Source organism: Quercus suber, unplaced genomic scaffold (genome assembly GCF_002906115.3).
Source record: "Quercus suber isolate HL8 unplaced genomic scaffold, Cork oak 2.0 scaffold_22, whole genome shotgun sequence".
Lineage (NCBI taxonomy): Eukaryota > Viridiplantae > Streptophyta > Magnoliopsida > Fagales > Fagaceae > Quercus > Quercus suber.
This window is the reverse complement of record NW_027069487.1, coordinates 1,104,053-1,122,171: the sequence shown is the minus strand read 5'-3', so window position 1 is coordinate 1,122,171 and position 18,119 is coordinate 1,104,053. Positions and strand designations below refer to the sequence as shown.

The 18,119-nt window shown below is 33.9% G+C and overlaps 1 protein-coding gene and 1 non-coding gene across 8 annotated transcripts; both read right to left on the bottom strand.

Moving 5' to 3' along the window:
• Positions 1-679: 679 nt before the first annotated feature.
• LOC112022713 (uncharacterized) lies at positions 680-9,897 on the bottom strand. 6 transcript variants are annotated; one of them, XR_010625426.1, is made up of 8 exons: positions 9,375-9,897; positions 7,520-7,631; positions 5,802-6,266; positions 4,462-4,534; positions 2,850-2,949; positions 1,834-1,983; positions 1,677-1,758; positions 680-1,302 (listed from the first exon to the last, which is right to left on the bottom strand). It is a non-coding gene; the product is annotated as an uncharacterized LOC112022713 (transcript). The 6 variants fall into 6 exon arrangements; XR_010625422.1 differs by having other exon boundaries at positions 1,834-1,992; positions 5,802-6,287; positions 9,375-9,896; XR_010625425.1 differs by having other exon boundaries at positions 1,834-1,992; positions 2,850-2,941; positions 9,375-9,896.
• Positions 9,898-10,461: 564 nt separating this feature from the next.
• Positions 10,462-17,876, bottom strand: LOC112036521 (disease resistance protein RPV1-like). Of its 2 annotated transcripts, none has more exons than XM_065764553.1 (6): positions 17,152-17,876; positions 15,027-16,128; positions 14,551-14,826; positions 13,729-14,454; positions 12,088-13,633; positions 10,462-10,705 (listed from the first exon to the last, which is right to left on the bottom strand). In XM_065764553.1, exons 1-5 carry the CDS (start codon positions 17,643-17,645, stop codon positions 12,548-12,550), a joined length of 3,684 nt encoding a protein of 1,227 aa, XP_065620625.1. In that variant the 5' UTR covers positions 17,646-17,876; the 3' UTR covers positions 10,462-10,705; positions 12,088-12,547. The 2 variants fall into 2 exon arrangements, with proteins under 2 accessions (XP_065620625.1, XP_065620628.1); XM_065764556.1 differs by having other exon boundaries at positions 10,462-10,695.
• Between the last annotated feature and the right edge of the window lie 243 nt (positions 17,877-18,119).

Genomic DNA, 18,119 nt, shown 5'->3' with positions numbered 1-18,119 from the left:
AAATTACCAAAAAGCCTTTTGTAAATAATATGGCACTTGAATTTACCACCTGAATTTTGTAAATTACCAATTGAAATTACCAAAATTTCAATTTGCAACACAAGGAAAAATTAAATGGCACTTTTGTAAATAAATATGCATGGGATGGTATTGGTAAGCAAAGCATCTTCCGACAAGTTTCATTTCTACTTTTTTTTACTTTTCCTTTCCCAAAATGTGCGTTGTCAAAAAAGTCTGATTATTCATTGCTTTGTCATTCACTTTTTGAAAAATGAAATAGCCTGTCTGTTCGAAAGGCCTTCATTTCGAGGAATCTTCGTGGAAGTGGGACTTCCTTTACTTTCAAGGACTTCATTTCCATTCAAATATCGCTCTGGCAAAAAACTCTCAATTTTGTAGGTTTATCTTTGCTGTGGGGAATGTTCAGTGGCTTATTCTATCATGATGCGAACTTTCCTCTGTTCCAAGCCATTTTCATTTTTTTCAACATTGTCCACATGGAACTGCGCACTAGCATCAATTAACTATAACTCAGAACTTTCTTTGTTTCTTCCTTATATATATATATATATATAGTTTCTTTTGCACTTTCCTCCGCTTCCTATATTAATATGTGCCTCCACGTTCATATTCACCACTCAAATTCTTGTGCTCTGCGTTATTCAAAGCCTCCAAGAACTATTTTAAAGAAATCCCATCTCTTTCATCTTTCTTTAGATACAAGAGAAAAAAAAAATCATCTACAGAATTTATTTATAGAATTTGTTTCTCTTAATATCAAGCTTCAATGGCTAAGGAGATCACAAACTTGAATTCTTGGGTTGAGGCCCCTGCTCCCATTATTTACCTTCAGAAGAAGCCTTCCAATTCACCAAGGCTTGAGCCTATTGCTGAAGAGGTGGCCAAGGAATACGATGATGATTCATAATATGGATTGTTTTCTTTTCATCTTCTTCTGTCTTGGATACTTGAAGAGCAGCTTGCATTTCAAAGGCTACCTGAATTCAGATTTATGTTGAGCTGAAGTTTATATTATTATTTATCCAAAAAGGAGAGGAACCATTTTAATGCTTTAGACTATAGGTGGCTCTGATCTGGAGCCCTTAGCTGTTGTAGTAGGATCAATTCAGGAACATATTATTGTAAACAACAATTTACATCAGAACAATGCTTCCATTCCGCCCAATCAAGTGTTCTATTCTGCCCAATCAAGTGTAACCAAAATCATGGCTCTTTTGCTCACCATTACCAGCAATCCCTCGTGTTCAATAGTAAGGCTATTTTCCATCCATGTCTTCTTGCCTAAAAACAGAACCAAGGTATGATAAACCAATGTCATTTCACAAAGGCCTTGATATTATAGCTAGATTCTAAAGGGAGAAGAAAAACAATTCAGATATAGATTTAAGAAATTCACAACTCGAGCCAATCCGCTTTAACTCAAATTACACTATTTCCTCCCACAAGATGAGTGGACAACCCACAAAGTGCATGTATAACTTACTAATATAAAAAATTACGTCATTTAAATATAATTAAGGAAATGTTTGAATGTCATATGGATTCATAATCACTATATAGTGTTTTACATTGCAGTAATGCTCACACAACTCCAAAAGCAATAACCAAATCACTTATGGATGAAGAGAGAAAAAGCTCATCAATTAGAAACATACCAACCCACATTCCAAGTGCATTCAAATTCCAGTTTGGCGATTTCCAAAAACTATACCAACCCACATTGCAGTTTCCATATATCTGTAAAATCAATCAATTGATCCATATTCTCTAGTGACATCAGACATGTACATGAAAATCCCAAAACTGACTGACCTCATATTACAAGTGATCCATACATCTTTTGCTCCAAAGACCCCATTAAATCACTAGGTACCACCAATCATCACTTTAGTTGCTACAAGATAAATTCCCCATAATGCAGCTCCAAATTAAGACTTTCAGCATTGCCTCCACCTAATATTTCTGGAACTCCTGGCAGTTAATTGGGTTATACATAAATTTATGTGCAAAGGATCAACAAGAGATAAATGACCCATATTAATACCATTTGAAAAGACAAACTAGTAAAGATCATATGAAATTTGATGAAAAAATCGGTAATTTATAAGGTCCAGTTACAGTGTCCACATCATCTAAAGAAACTGATGCGGGAGATGCAAGAAAATTATTATTTAATATTATTTATGTTTGCAAGTCAATCGTATTTTTATGTTTTAGGTCCTAGTAGTTTATTGGGCTTTTAGTATTTTAATTTAGAAGTAAGGTTATTTTTGTAATAAGGCAATTAGGGTTTTCTAGCCAATTAGAACTAAGGTTTAGCAATCCTTTATAAGCAACCTATTGTACTCCTTGAGGAGATAGTTGATATTTTGATGAATGAAAAAAAAATGGCCGTTTGGTCTTTCTTTGGTTTGGTGCTGACTCTAGGTCTACCCTAGGTGCTGACTCCTAGTGGTTTCCTGCTTGGTGCTAACTTCAAGCAAGGTCTAGGTGTTGACTTCTAGGTCATATCTTTTATTTTTCCGTTATTTCAGTCTTGTTCTGGTTGTCCTGCGTCAGAAACATTACAAAAAATTTGAAAGCTATCTAGATGCAACGAATAACACAATAACCTGAAATCCCAATTATAAAGCATGTGTTGCTTACAACTTCTATTGCACAATCAATTGCAAATTCCTAGGGTGTTCTTTTGGCCTGCTTTTAAAGCGATTACAAATGCATATGTACTAGGTAGCCTTAAGCATCCAACAATAATTTTATCTACCAAATTCTCTATAGGTTTTACAGCATCATATAGACATATAATGAAAAGAGAGAGAGATCCACACCACCAATATCTGATCATGTGCTATACTTCCAAGAAAAACTGCTGAAGAGTACATCAGGTGGTTTAAATGCAGTGTCCACTTCCCATGTGTTGCTGCATCCCTTCAAACAGAAGAAAGTTAGGCACTATGACTTGGGACTTTAGAAGCTATCATTAACAGTTGTACCCTCATGCACTACTTTGTTTCTACGTATTAAAATAGCCCAAAGAGTGTTGGCAAAGATGACAGTGAAGTGACTGCACTGGTCTTGTGACTGATACACTCTTTCCAGATAAGAAGAAACTTAATTTTGACTTGACTTTGGCTCTAGGACCTAAGTTCTAATGGTGAGTGGTGATGTGAAACACATTGCACGAGCTAAGTCATAGGCATTAAATAGGTGGTCTAGGCATTACTCTTCTGTAGCACATAAAGGCAAGAAACATCAATTGAGAACATAGGAAAAATAATGGCTTTGAAAGGGAGTTAAATCTTTCACAGGAAAGCCCACAATTGAGAACTATATCTTTGAATTATGCTCCTTCCATCCAAGTATTCATTATGGAGAAGCCAACAGTCTCTCTTGATCGTAAAGAGACCTGACTGATCATGGGGCCAAATCAATTTCCATGTACTTCCGAATCAGTTATAATATTGTATACTGATGGCTACATGACTCGGAACTACTTTGAGAATTTAGTTTGAGCTTTAGAGAATGGCCAATCAGATGCGAACAGAAGTTGTGGCCCTGGCCAATCAGATGAACCTAAAAGATAGAAAGATCATTTTTAAGCCCGAAAATGAACTTAAGGGATTAAGAAATTTTATCAGCAAGTACAGTTGCGATCCCAACAATGACGAAGTTGTGGCCCTGTCCATCCTCATTAATTCATTCCTAATTAAAAAAGTAACAAGTAAATAAAAACGCATAATTTTAAATTACGTTTCTAAAATTTACACCTCAACCAATCATATAAAAATACTATTTTCTCACAGACCCAACCAAAGGTTTTGGGACAGCAGATATTACATGATCAATCACAAATCCAAGGGGTTGAAGGGAAACTCTAGTGGTTCCAACACCTCTTATGATGTCTAGTATTGGGGTTCCAACCCCCTCCCCAATTTACCTAGGAAAAAAAACCTTAACTATTATGATCAGGAAACATGTTCTAATGCATATTAAAGCAAATCAAATAAACTAAATAAATGAATAAGCCAATCTTTAACTACTTATCCTAATTAAACACTCCTTATTGGTTTTGCTGCCTGGGTAGTCTTATGAACAAACTCTGTAATCCCAATTCTTCTCAACTGCAGATACCTTCCTTTGGCAGCCCATTCCAAATTTGCAGCTTTTAGAACCTCTAAAATTATTGTTTAGCTGTTTGAATAGTCTTCAAAATCTTTTCAAGTGCAAATCACTTAGTATTAAACAAAACCAAAAGATCAACAAACACCTGTTTGTTTTTTGTCAACAAAACTAACCAAATATTGTCATTTTGATTAACAATCAACTCATTTCTCATTATCTTAATATGTGATCCAAAAATTTTATTTACTTTTTAGAACATTAAGAGCGAGGTGCACTTTCAAAGATGCCTTTTCAAAAGTATTTAAATGAATTACCTACCTTTTTAACTGTAGAGAGTACCTCTTGATGACCTTGACATAGGATCTAGCCCTTTATTGATTGCTCCACATTCCTAGACAAAAAGAATAAAGATTTGAAAAAATTAATTTGTATAAAAACTATTTAATTAAATCTCTAAATCATAAGTGATAGCAAATAAAATAAAATAAAATAAAATAAAAATTAGTACATGCCATTGCAAAGGAGTCTACTCTTTACCTCCCATTTTAGCTCTTGAAGCTAAAATGATTATGTATTTTTTAAGCAATTGAACGAATGGGGAAATTGGTTTAAGATATTTTCAAAGAAAACAAGAGAGTTCAATACCACTGAACTATTATGAAAAGGTTGCAATTTAACTCATCAACTCTATACCATCCTCCCATCCAAGAATATTCACCAAAACATCGATCACTAAAGAAGGAGTTCTACAAAATAATATTTCCATGGTCTTACCTCAGAGGTTTTGAATTCCTGTAAACACTTCAAACCTAAGAAGTAAAAGGAAACAACAAAGATAAACCTTCAGACTAATAAGACCTTTCAACATTTTACCACACTAACCATTACATGATTCAGCTTGGCTGGATATATGTAAAGCATTTTCATCTCCGAGAGATAAACTTAAAAATCCTAAATCTGGTTTACAGTAAATTTAATATCTTAACAATAAGCAGAAAGAAAATATATGAATTGACCCCTAACTAGGGGAAAAAAAGAGGATAGGATTGCAATTGCATAGCGCATAGAAACTACTCAAACATTGCACATTCTTACATTTTCCATCCAAATCTAGAAGTTCACAATAGTTACCACATTAAAGAAAAAAAAAAAGCAGGAAATGGAAAAACACAGTAACCATATGAGCAATGCAATCAACAAAAAAAAAAAAAGTTACTTTAGTTGTAACATTAATGTTTGGCAGCAACAGAATTCAGGTTTGAATTCACACTTTCTTTGTAATTCAGGTTTGAATTCACACTTTCTTTGTAGTTTGTTCTTTGTTTGGCAATGTAGAAAGTAAGTATGCGAAAATGGTCTAGATTGAAAAATCATGGATTATTATTATTATCATGAACAAATGAATTTATTAAAGAAACAAACTATACAAACAGCAAACACCAGTATCTAAAAGCTGTAACACCTAACAAAAAAAACAGAGCAAGCAGGAAACTAAATAAAAGCTGCTACTAAACTTACAAAGATTAAAACTAAAACCCTCAATTATGGCAAACTCAACCATGGCTAGCCTTTTCAGAGATGACATTATTGTAGAATACATAAGCATTTCTTTCAAGCCAAACATAATAAACCACTGCAGACCTAGCAATTTATCTTACCTTGTTTTGCTCATTCACACCACTTGGATTGGCCATCTCAGTTGAAGCTAAGAACCCAACAAACTTATTAGTATGGAGTTGAATTGTTGACCAATGATTCATTAGAGAGTTTGCATTACGAGGAAATGCAAATGTCTTCTCTTTATTGAAGAACTCCAAAACTCTGTTCCAATATGTTTTGTGTTTTTGTTCATTCCCTTGCACTGCATCTAATGAAATATTGAGCCATGCCGACACAATGAAACAATCTTCTTCTACAATGAAATTACCACCCCGTTGTGTCTTCTTAGTAATGGATTCCATTTGAACTTAAGATGGAGACTGTTGGGTACGCACTTCATCTTGTGGAGAGTCCATCATAAATTCATTATTCATGTTAGACCCCTCTTCATACAAATAAAGTGACTAAATTTCAGAATGGCCACCAACCTACTGCTACTCTTCTTTTTCTGTGTTTGGAACAGACTGTGAACAAAGTATATAATACTAAGCACAGACACAAGCAGAGTTATACTAAATTATTGATTCCCTACCTTAAAAACAAAAATGGACATATAAAAGGTAAAACCGCAAACACTGCAAATATGAGCAAACAATGAAGAAGAAAACTGGATTGCTCTCCTCTATTGCTATGAATAACTAAATAAGCAATAATAAAAAAGAGATATAAAAGATTGAAATACATTATCAACAGAAAAAGATTGAATCCAAAAACTAGAGAGTGAAAATCCACATTATATTAACCCCCCAAAAATCATATTACCTCATTTATTTTGGACGGAAACCTATAAACCACCAAGTTTTCTGAGCTTTTTTCAAAAAAAAAAAGAAAGAAAGAAGTAATCTAGCAATATTGTGCACCTTCAGGATTCAGACTAGCAATATTGTTTGGTAGGTTTTTACAAAGAACAGAAAGTACGAAGCTTTTTTTTTTTTTTGATAGAAGAAAGTACAAAGCTTATGACTATGCTCATCCTGCATTTCAATGAATTGAAAAGAGACTTTAACCAAACACTCAAAAACACTAAAGAGCTTTTTAGTTGAAGCTCTTCTTCCTACATGGCACTATTTTTCCTTCCTTTTCCTTTTGTTCACCTTTACTTTGACTCCTTCATTTACCAGTCATCAAACAGAGCATAGAGTATGATATCTATTCATGTTATACATCATTACCAAGTATCAAAACACTCAAAAGTCATCCATGTCAATTCACACCTACAAGAAAGTGAGTTGTAGTATTCTATTTTATCCTCATTGACTGTTCTTTACTTAAGTCTGGAAATACAGATCCAAGAGAGTATTTGATTTGGTGCAGATGATTGAGCATTAGAAATTTTTACCTTCCAAGATCTGAGCAGAGAAGAATGAATATATAAAAAAAAAGAAAGTACAATAGAATCTACCGAAACACATACTCTAATCAGATGAGAAAATGGGTAAAGAAAAATGATAACTTTGAGCAACAAATCACATCTTAGCTACTGAAACAGATACTCTAATTCAAGATTAACATAACATAAGTCATAATAATTGAAGCTAACTCCTGTTCTGAGCACACCCACACCTCATTCCCGCAGCCCACCAGGCGCACAAACCCATAGACACAAACAAACCCACACTCCACTGGGCATCATACCCATCATCAAGCATATTGGGAAAAAATCGATCAAAGCACAAAGCAATAAAATTTGGAGAAGAGAGAGAGAAAGGCATCATACCTGAGTCAGTGGGTTTCAATCTATGCTGTTCAAAAACCTCTTCCTTGCACCGGTGAGATCGACCAACTCCTCCTTGCGGAAAATGGCGCTAAATCGAGAGTGCCAAAGTTTACTGTGAGCGGAGAGAGAGAGAGGCAGAGAATGAGAAAAAAATGAACTATTTCTCATTTTTTATTGTCTAGCGAGGAACAATGCAACGCCGGTTGTAGCAAGGGCACCCTACAACTGTTACGTGACTATTTTCCTTGAGTTTCGCTAAAAAATAGACGAAATGTTATTTTAAGGAGGCTGATGCGAGTATTCTAAGCAAGATTTTCAGACTCGGACCGTTCGAATCGTAAAAGAGAAAGGTTCAAGATTTTTGAGGTCGAACTAAGATTGAACTACGTATAGATATTAAATTTATAAAACTAGTAAAATTGACTAATATATCTATATATGTGAGGAAAATTTAATGATTTTCAAGTATATATTTAATAATTAAATAAGAAAGTTAATAAAATAAAATAATATCCATGAAAACATTAAAATTTATGATTAATTTTTGAAGTAAAGTTGAATATTTTTGAAGGATTTTAATTATAATTTTTTTTTTATTCCTTGTAAGAGATGGATAATTTAATTAAGGCTCCGCTTGGGAGTTCATAAGTGAATGGAATGGAATGGAATGAGATAATCATAAGGGAATAGAAAGAAAAGGAATGGAATGAAATGTATTTAAGTAAGGGAAAAGAATGGAATGGAATTAAGTAACCTTAATTGGATGTTTTAAAATAAAGAAATGGAAAGGAATGAAAATGAATAAAATGTAAGTAATCCTATTTGGGAGCAACATGGAGGGAATGGAATGAAATCATTTTACGACAATATTACTATTAGACCCCTATTTTAAAATAAAGGGTTGAATATATAGGGGTATTTTGGGAGTTTTAGTAAAAAAATCATTAAATCTAATTCAATTCCCTCCCATTCCTTCCAATTTCGGGGGGAATGAAAATTTGAGGTTTTAAGAGAATAGAGAGGAATGAGTATTCCCTCCTACTCATTCTATTCCCTCCCACTTAAACTTCCAAACAAGGGAATGGACTTTCCATTCCCTCCTTTAAAACTCCCAAACAAGAGAAGGGAAGAATATTCTAAAATTATTCTTTTTATTCCATTCCATTCCCTCCTACCAAACGGAGCCTAAGTAAAATAAAATTGTGTTAAGTTGTTTTTATATAAAAAAAAATATATATATATATATATTGCTAAGGGGTTGGACCGCACGGTTCTTGATCGGTTCGTACGGTCCAACCTCGGTTTTAGGGGTTCATGGAATTGTCACATATGCCCAATTCTTTATGCTTAAAAAACTTATTTTCATCACGGTTCACGGTTTTCACGGTCCGATCTCCCGGTCCGGTCCGGTTCTGAAAACTATGGTTCTAAGCACCATATCTCAACCATAAGAACATCTGAGCTAGTCATATTGATTTAAACAATGCCTAGGAATTTACCTGGCAACCCCTCACCTAGGGATTGATTGAGCATTCTACTCATCCAAAAGAATACTAGAGTGTACAAATCTTTTAACTGCAGCCCCACCCCCCCAACCCTCTTAAATAGTAATTAGAATAGGATTATTCAAGAAAAAACTTTTTTTTTTTCAAAACCAGACAAATAGTTTTAAACATATCTTTAAATGAATTGGTTTAGAAGCATACTTATTCAAAATAATTTTCAAAGAGGATACTTAAGGATCAATTAAGCAAGATATGTAATAGATGTTTCACTCATCCAATAATATCACTCAAAAGATGAAAGACTTCGGATATATTTTATCACATGAAATTCTACAAAAGACCAGGTATACCTTTGTTAATCTTTGGACTAATTTTCACATCCATCTCAAAATTATCATTGTTCCTTGGCAGCTGGACTTGTTCGAGCTTTTCCAAAACCTCACAATAAATAATCTAAATACCAAAGTTGCATTAAAAAGAGAAATTTAGAGAGTTGATAAGATGCTTATAATAAAAAGAAGATACTGTTAACGTGTGTCAAATATATATATTTATTTACATACACCCGTATCCATTGATTTTATTGCTAATGAAAGGAATTACACTATGTTCACAGTACTTGAAGAAGTATAGGCAAATCAAATAGTAGCAAGGACTTAAATTTCTCAATAGATCTCATTCCCTTCTCTAAAATATGGTTGTTACGCACTTTCCAAACTAATCACATCACGCACGTCAGCACCAAGTTCCAAACATTCAAAGATTACTTTGACATAATATGAACTTCTTTTAATAAAACATAATATATAAACAACTACACGGTTCATGACATCACATTGAAATTGAATCAGGACTGACCCAAGATTTTAAGTTCGAGGAGGCCAGAGTATAAGCAAAAAAAAAAAAAAAAAAAAACTCAAAATAGGCATCCATATAGTATTAACAAATTATAAATACACAAAATCATTTTTTTTAATACATTAAGATGCAAATCTACTAAAAACAAAAAACAAAAACAAAAACAAAATAATGTGCTTTACTTTTATTATGGTTGCATCTCTGTTCCCTTACTCTTGTGCTTTACTTTTATTATGGTTGCATCTCCCTTTCCTTACTCTTGTGCTTTACTTTTATTGTTTGTAGTTCATGTTTATGTACTAGAGTAGTATCAGTTGATTGCGATTCATTTACTCTTGTTCCACACTTAGATAAGTTAGAGTAAAATCAATCTAGCCGTTATTTTAATTGGGAGTTTAAACAAGCTCTTGTGTTTTAACACATTTTCGAGCTTCCAACTTCAATCCTAAAAAGTAAAAAGAAACAACAAAGATAAACCTTTTGACTAATAGGACCTTTCGAGATTTTACCACACTAACCATTACATGATTTAGGTTGGCTGGATAGANAAAAAAAAAAAAAAAAAAAAAAAGAAAAAAGAAAAAAAGATTATGTATTTTTTAAGAAAATGAATGGAAGGGGAAATTGGTTTATTATATTTTCAAAGAAAATGAGAGAGTTCAGTACCACTTAACTATTATGACAAGCTTGCAATTTAACTCATCGACCTTGTATGATCCTCCCATCCAAGAATATTCACCAAAACATTGATCACTAAAGGAGGAGATCCACAAAATAAAATTTCCATGGTCTTACCTCAGAGGTTTTGAATTCCTGCAAACACCTAAAAAGTAAAAAAGAATCAATACAGATAAACCTTTAGACTAATAGGACTTTTCAACATTTTACTACACTAACCATTACATGATTTTAGCTTGGCTGGATAGATCTAAAGCATTTTCATATCTGAGAGTTGAACTTGAAAAATCTAAATCTGTTTTACAGTAAATTTAATATCTTAAAAATAAGTAGAAAGAAAATATACAAACTGACCCCCAATTAGGGGAAAAAAGAGGAATGCATAGTGCATAGAAACTTCTCAAACGTTGCATTTTCTTACATTTTTCATCCAAATCTAGAAGTTCTTAATAATTAAACCACATTAAAGAAAAAAAAAGCAGTAAATGGAAAAACGCAGTAACCATATGAGCCATGCAATCAATAAAAAAGAAATAGTTACTTTATTTAGAACATTCACATTTGGCTGCAACGGAATTCAGGTTTGAATTCACACTTTCTTTGTAGTTTGTTCTTTGTTTAGCAATGTTGAAAATAAGTATGTGAAAAAGGTTGAGGTCCTCAGATAAAAACATAGATTATTATTATTTTATGAACAAATGAATTATTAAAGAAACAAACTATACAAACAGCAAACACCAGTATCTAAAAGCGGTAACACCTAACAACAAAAACAGAGCAAGCAGGATACTAAATAAAAGCTGCAACTAAACTTCCAAAGAATCAAACTAAAACCCTCAATTTTGGCAAACTCAACCGAGGTAATGCCTCCTCAGACTTGACATTGCTGCAGAATACATTGGCATTTCTTTCAAGTCAAACATAATAAACCACTGCAGACCTAGCAATTTTTTTGGGGGGCTTTAAAACTTTTGGCCTTCAACTTATTTTTACCCTCAAAGAACAATCATATGCCTAGGACTATATTAGACACTATGACTTAACTTGCTGCCATAGCCTCTTTGTGAAAGGAAGGATACTCAAGGATTCTGAATCCATAGTCTAGTGCAAAGTTGATTTTTATTTCTCTTGGTAATATGTTTGATGCGTTCTTGTTTAGTTGTCAATAAAACAATGAAAAATCTAAGTAATATTATTCAGTGAATCAATAAAAGTCAAGAGACACCTATGACAATTAACAATAACAAAATTTAAAACCCACAAGATAGGCAAAATTAATCAAACAAAATTATTTTTTAGAAATTAACAATAAAACATTGACAATTGGCTCGATGGATCTTGGACCTACCAAAACCAATTAGTTCAACAGCAATTGCATTAAAATAAAATAAAATAAATACTTATTTTATAACTAAGAAATACAAAGCCCAGCAGCTTAATTTCCCTATAAATACTTGAGAAACAATCCTATGAATGATAAAGGCAGTCAAAGGTGTGAATCCAGTAATGCAACTAAAGCAGGCATACCTTGGGAGTATAATTCGCTGAAGTGTGATCAAGATGTTCTTGTCTTCTTTGATGGTGGGAACGGATTGAAGTTGGAATCATTGTTGTCAAAGGCATGGGCCATTGAAGATGAACCCGGATCAAACCCATCACTAAATCCCAAATCTAGCCGACCCAAGCCTAATTCGGACCCATTTGTGGTATTCACTGGAAGCACTGACAAGGAATGGTGAATGGTGGTGCCTTCAGGAACCAAAGGAGCCAATGTTCTCCCTACATCTGAGTCATTATATCCAATGCTTGCAAATGATGATGAATCCAAATCGTGCACATCACCATGAAATGTTGATTCAAATCTTTCAAATCCCAAATATGACCCAGCTAAACCTGAGTTTGGTTCGATCAAAAGCCCTGAAACCCCTCCACTGTTTAAAACCCCATGATCTAAATCTGAACCATAAGAAATGGAGAAAACAGCCGGCTAAGGTTGTAGCTCATTGCTGTCAAAGGCATGGGCCACTGAAGAGGAACCCAGATCAAACCCATCACTAAATCCCAAATCTTGCCAACCCAAGCCTAATTCAGACCCATTTTTGGTATCCACTGGAAGCACATCAGATGGCAAAGAATGGTGCTCAATGTCATCAAGGACTGGGGGAGGGCAACCATCTCTACTAGCATTTGAGTCATGATATCCAATGCTTGCAAAGGGATAGGCAAATGATGATGAATCCAAATCGTGCACATCACCATGAAATGTTGATTCAAATCCTTCAAATCCCAAATATGACCCAGCTAAACCTGAGTTTGGCTCGATCAAAAGCCCTGAAGCCCCTCCACTGTTTAAAACCCCATGATCTAAATCTGAACAATTAGAAGTGGAGAAAACAGCCGGCAAAGGTTGTAGCTCAGTGTCATCACAACTCCAGGCCCTTGAAGATGAACCTAGATCATCCATCACGTCACTAAATCCCCAACCTGGGTGAAACTTGAGTGAGTTGGTGTCCAATTGAAGCCCCCCATCAGATGGAAAAGAATGGTGATCGATGTCATCAGAGACAGAAACGATGTCATCAGAGACATAGGAAGACCCACAACCATGGCAGATGCAGCCTACATGGACTCCCAACCATGTAATTTTGGAATCATCATCAGAAGAAGGGATTATTCCATCGTAATTGATTTTAACTTCAATCGTAAGGAGATTCTCTTCAGATGGATTTGATTCTTCCCATTCCCAAAGATCTATAGGACTTACGCACAGATGCTCAGAACCTCCTTCTAGATCATCCAAAATCATTTCTATTTTTTTTGAAAAACCATCGGCGGAAACAACAAAACAAGTTGCTTCCGCAACTTCTGCCAACACCGATTGGAAAGCAAAACAGAGAACTAATTTTTCAAATTCACTACCAACCCAGAATGATACAGAATTTCCATCACTCTGATGGTTCAATTTGAACCCCTTTGGAACTCTTGGCAGTATAAGTTGACAACTACCGTCAAATGATTCAGATTCAGATTCAAAGTACTCACAAAAGTTGGGATCCATGAATATTTCTCCAAACTGCATTTAGCCAATACAAGAAATTAAAATTTAGAGATTCTCGTGATATATATATATATATATATCACCTGATTATTAATATAGAGAGAACTCACCTGATTTAATAATCTACATGATGATGGTAGATCCAAAGACATGCAATTTGTTGCACACACAAGTCTTATAGACTGTGGAAGCCTTGAAATTTCTCGAAGCTTCTTGCAATTGCGCACGAAAAGTTCTCGTAATCTAGGAAATCTACTAATACTTCTCGGGATTGTAACAATATTAGAATCACTTAGACATAGATATATCAATGAGGGGAAGGATTTGGGCCTTGTCAAAATATGTGATTCAATTATCTTTCCGTCACAGTTCTGGACTTGCAGTTGTCTCAAGTTTGTAAACTCATATCTCGAAAAGCTAACGAGAAAATCACCAAGGTTTCGACAATCATCTAGGCTTAACATCGTAAGCCCACTAATGAGATACCCCAGTGATAAAGGCCATTCTCTAATATTACTATCACTAAAACCTAAAAAGTTACATTCCATTTCTGGGTGAATATTGGGAAAATTTTCAAGGCTTACGCAGCGAGATATACAAAAATATTCAAGAGATTTCAACCTAAGGGTGCTAGGAAGAATTTTAAGTTTTTTGCAATCCATTAGCTCCCACCTTTTAAGCTTATAAAGTGATCCAATGGCCTCATGAACCTCAATTAAATTTTCACAACCAGCCATGTCCAATATCTCTAAGTTTGGGGTGCACAAATCAGGTAATTTTGTAATGGTTAAATTCTCTCTCAAATTGATACTATTCAAATTTTCAAAAAGGAACCCCTACAAAGAAAAAAAGTAAATAAAAAATTGTTCTTCGACAAAATTTTAGAAATAACATTTAAAGAAATCAAAATTCATCAATACTAATGCTCATACCTGCTTGAATAGCTTCTCCAATCTAATGCAACTACTTCTCGGCATCTCAAGTTCAACAAGTTGTTGAGGACAATAATTGGATGGCAAGGAAAAAGGATATTGGTCCCATTCAAGTAACTTTAATCCATTGGGGAGATGTTTAAGTTCTTCAGAAATGAGTACATTTCTAACCATAAGAAATTTAAGATTTTCCATCTTTTTGAAAGCTTTAGCATGTAGTTGCATTGGTATTGGATTAGGCGAATGTAGCATTATACCTCGAATTTTGTCTGACCCCTATTTGGAAAAGGAATTAAGTGAAACATATAACACAATAGAATTTGCCAAAACTATAATAATCTTAAAATTTTGTGCAAAAATTATACTATTAAATTTATATTTTATATAATGTTAAAAAGAAAAAAATAGCAAAGGGGAAAAAAAAAAAAACTTATTACTCCTACCTAATGAAAAACTAAAAAAAGAAGAAGTTATACCTTACTTCCAGTTAGTACTTCAAGAGCATCTTCATAATGCCATAACCTACTATGCTTTTTGAGTTCTGGTGATTCTTGCTGAACAATTTCCCTACCCATTTGTTGTACCAAGTCATGCATCCCCAATATGTCACCGAGACCAATAGTTATTAGACATTTATTAACAAGGTTTGAAATACCAACTCTTGGACATAAATTGCGAGTATTTAATATATTTACAACATTATCATTGTTCCTTCCCTTGAAGAAACATGCAATATCGAGGAAAATATCCTTTTCTGTTTCTTCCAATCCATCATAACTTACTTTCAGTATTTTATGAATATCTCCTTTAGGAATTTTTCTATATTGCTGTATTGCACTTTCCCATTCAGATTTTGGTCTTCCACACAAATCAGAACCTATTATTGCTAAAGCTAAGGGTAGGCCTTTGGCATATTGGATGACTTGGTTTGCAAGTTCAAAATAATCTTTCTCATGTTTATTTCCTTGGAAGGCATGTTGATTAAAGAGTTCAAGAGCTTCATGTTCGGCCAATTCCTTCACCTTGTAAGTTGCATAAACTTTAAGAGTAGCTAGCAAGTGTGCGTCCCTTGTTGTTATAAGGACTCTACTTCCTAAAACAAACCAATCAAAATTTCCAAACAGATTTTCAATTTGTTTTGATTTATCCACGTCATCAAGAATTAAAAGAACCCTTTTACTTTGTAGCCTTTTCCTTATCATATTGGTTCCATGGGCTACACTCTCCACCTTCAAATGTTTGCCCCTTAAGATATTAAAAAGGAGATTCTCTTGTAATTGCATTATGCCATTATTTGTTCCAGAATTTTCTCTAACATTCTCTAAAAAGCAACTTCCTTCAAAATGCTCAGCAATTATATTATACACAGCTTTTGCAATAGTTGTTTTACCTATTCCCCCAAGACCATGAATCCCTACCATCCGAACATCATTTACCTTAATATCTAAAAGCGATTCTATGGCCTTGGCACGAGAATTTACTCCAACAGGGTATTTAACAACAAATAACTGTTTGCCATTTAATTCAGTATATGATATATATTCAATAATTTGTTGGATGAATTTATATTCAGGGCCACTGCAATAAAACATACGAGACATTAAATAAGTTGGACTAGTTAAAAATATGAATATTAAAATATAAGAATCAAGATGTCTAGTTTTGTGCATTAAAACCTACACTTGACATATTATCAATTAAATTAAAGGACATAATTCAAGGATTTGAGAAGCAGCAATACCACCACACACCCTTGGTGCGATAGTCACTCTACAAGTATAAGTGCTTGTGAGGTATGGGGGGTAAGGACCGGGGTTCAAGTTTCCAAGAGGGAGCTTCACACATATATACACTTATATTAAACTAGAGTAGAATTTCTATTTTGTGTATAAAAAAAAAGCATTAATATTAGTTTTTTTTTGGGGTGGAATAAGATTTTGGATTTCCATACTTGACCCAAAAAAAAAAAAAAATTGCATTTAAAAATGAATAAAATAATTGGTGGGAGAAACTATAACATTAACAAGTCTTCGTAAGGGGTGTGTGTGTGTATTTATATATGTTGTGTTTCTTAGACAAACTGAATCGACAATCTATATTTTATTTACAACTTTGGTTTTGATTCATTCTTTTTCTCTTTTTACCTAGTAAGAAATTGTTTCAGGCTTTTGGCAAGTAGGGACATGAAAACTTCACCTTAGGTGAGGTTACAAGCCTATTGAAAACCCATTTTTAATACTTTGAATGAAATGATTAAGAAAATTAGAGAAATGTTTTTGAAAGGATTATGTCGATGAGCCTTGATTCAAACAACACTTCATCTCACAAGTGTGGGTGAAAGGTGAGGTCATGAGATTAGAGCTCATCGGATGTTTTTACAACTTACCAATGGGGGAGAAAAACTCAAAATATGTTAGACAAACTCTTAATTGGTATGATTAAATTCTTCTATTTATTCTAACCTAACTGCCTCAGTAATTGAAGAGATGATCATAATAGATTTATTTTTTTATTTTTTCATATTTGGAATCTGTGGTTGTAACAAAACCATTAGAAGTCTAAAAGTCATAAAACACATAATATTAGTTATTAGATACATACCCATTCTCATAATGCCATCCTGATAAATTAGCTGCTTCATATAGAGCTACCCTCCACTTTTGCACCTTCTCTATGTTATTCTTGAACTTGATTTCTTGTTTAGCTAGTGCTACTTTAAAATTACCTTCTTGCTTACGTACTTCAGATGGATCCACTTTGTAAAAAACAGGTAAAACTACCTGTCCATTTTGCTTGCAGTTAAGAATCTCGACAAGTTCATCCAAGCACCAAGCTGAAAATGCGTAGTTTTGAGAGAATATGATAATTGAAATCCTTGATGATTTAATAGCTTTCAGAAGTTCAACTGAAATTTCTTCTCCTCTTTGGAGGTCATTATCAATGAAGGTATTGAAACCGTTGTCACACAAATCTTGATATAAATGGCCAGTAAAACTATTGCGGGTATCTTCACCTCTAAAGCTCAAGAAAACATCGTAGTCCCACTGGCGAGTGGAAGAAGAAAAGAAGTCTCCTTGATTGATCTGGAAAGCCATTAGAATCTACAAGCAGAAGATTGAGAAGAAGAAAGATGTGATGAAATGAGAATTACGAGAGACAAGGAGCAAAGCTCCAAGTTTTTTGGCAGAGCGATATTTGAATGGAAATGAAGGCCTTGAAAGTAGGGAAGTCCCAAGAGTAGAAAACAATGAAAAAAATGACTTTTTTTTTTTTTTTTTTTCTTTTTGACGACGCGGAATTGACTAAATCATTGTCTTTTCTCACACATAGATTCGCTCCAATCAACAAATTAAAATTGGAAAACACACCATACATTCTCTCACGCACAAACGAAAGAAAAAGAAGACGGAATGTTAAAGAATTGGGAAAGGAAAAGTAAAAAGCAGAAATAAAGAGAAGGAATCACGTGGGAAGGGTAGACTTTTCAATTTTTAAGTTGGAATGAAACTTCTTGGAAGGTGTCTTGCTTACAGATACCATTCCAGGCATATTTATTTACAAAAGTGCCA

Bases quoted from the DNA above. Each gene is read 5' to 3' on its own strand.
- LOC112036521 (XM_065764553.1), bottom strand. From the start codon at position 17,645: ATGGCTTTCCAGATCAATCAAGGAGACTTCTTTTCTTCTTCCACTCGC. The intron at 14,455-14,550 runs GTATGAGCATTA...TTTTCTTTGTAG, and splicing joins TGGAGAAGCTATTCAAGCAG to GGGTTCCTTTTTGAAAATTT. The intron at 13,634-13,728 runs GTGAGTTCTCTC...GGCTAAATGCAG, and splicing joins CATGTAGATTATTAAATCAG to TTTGGAGAAATATTCATGGA.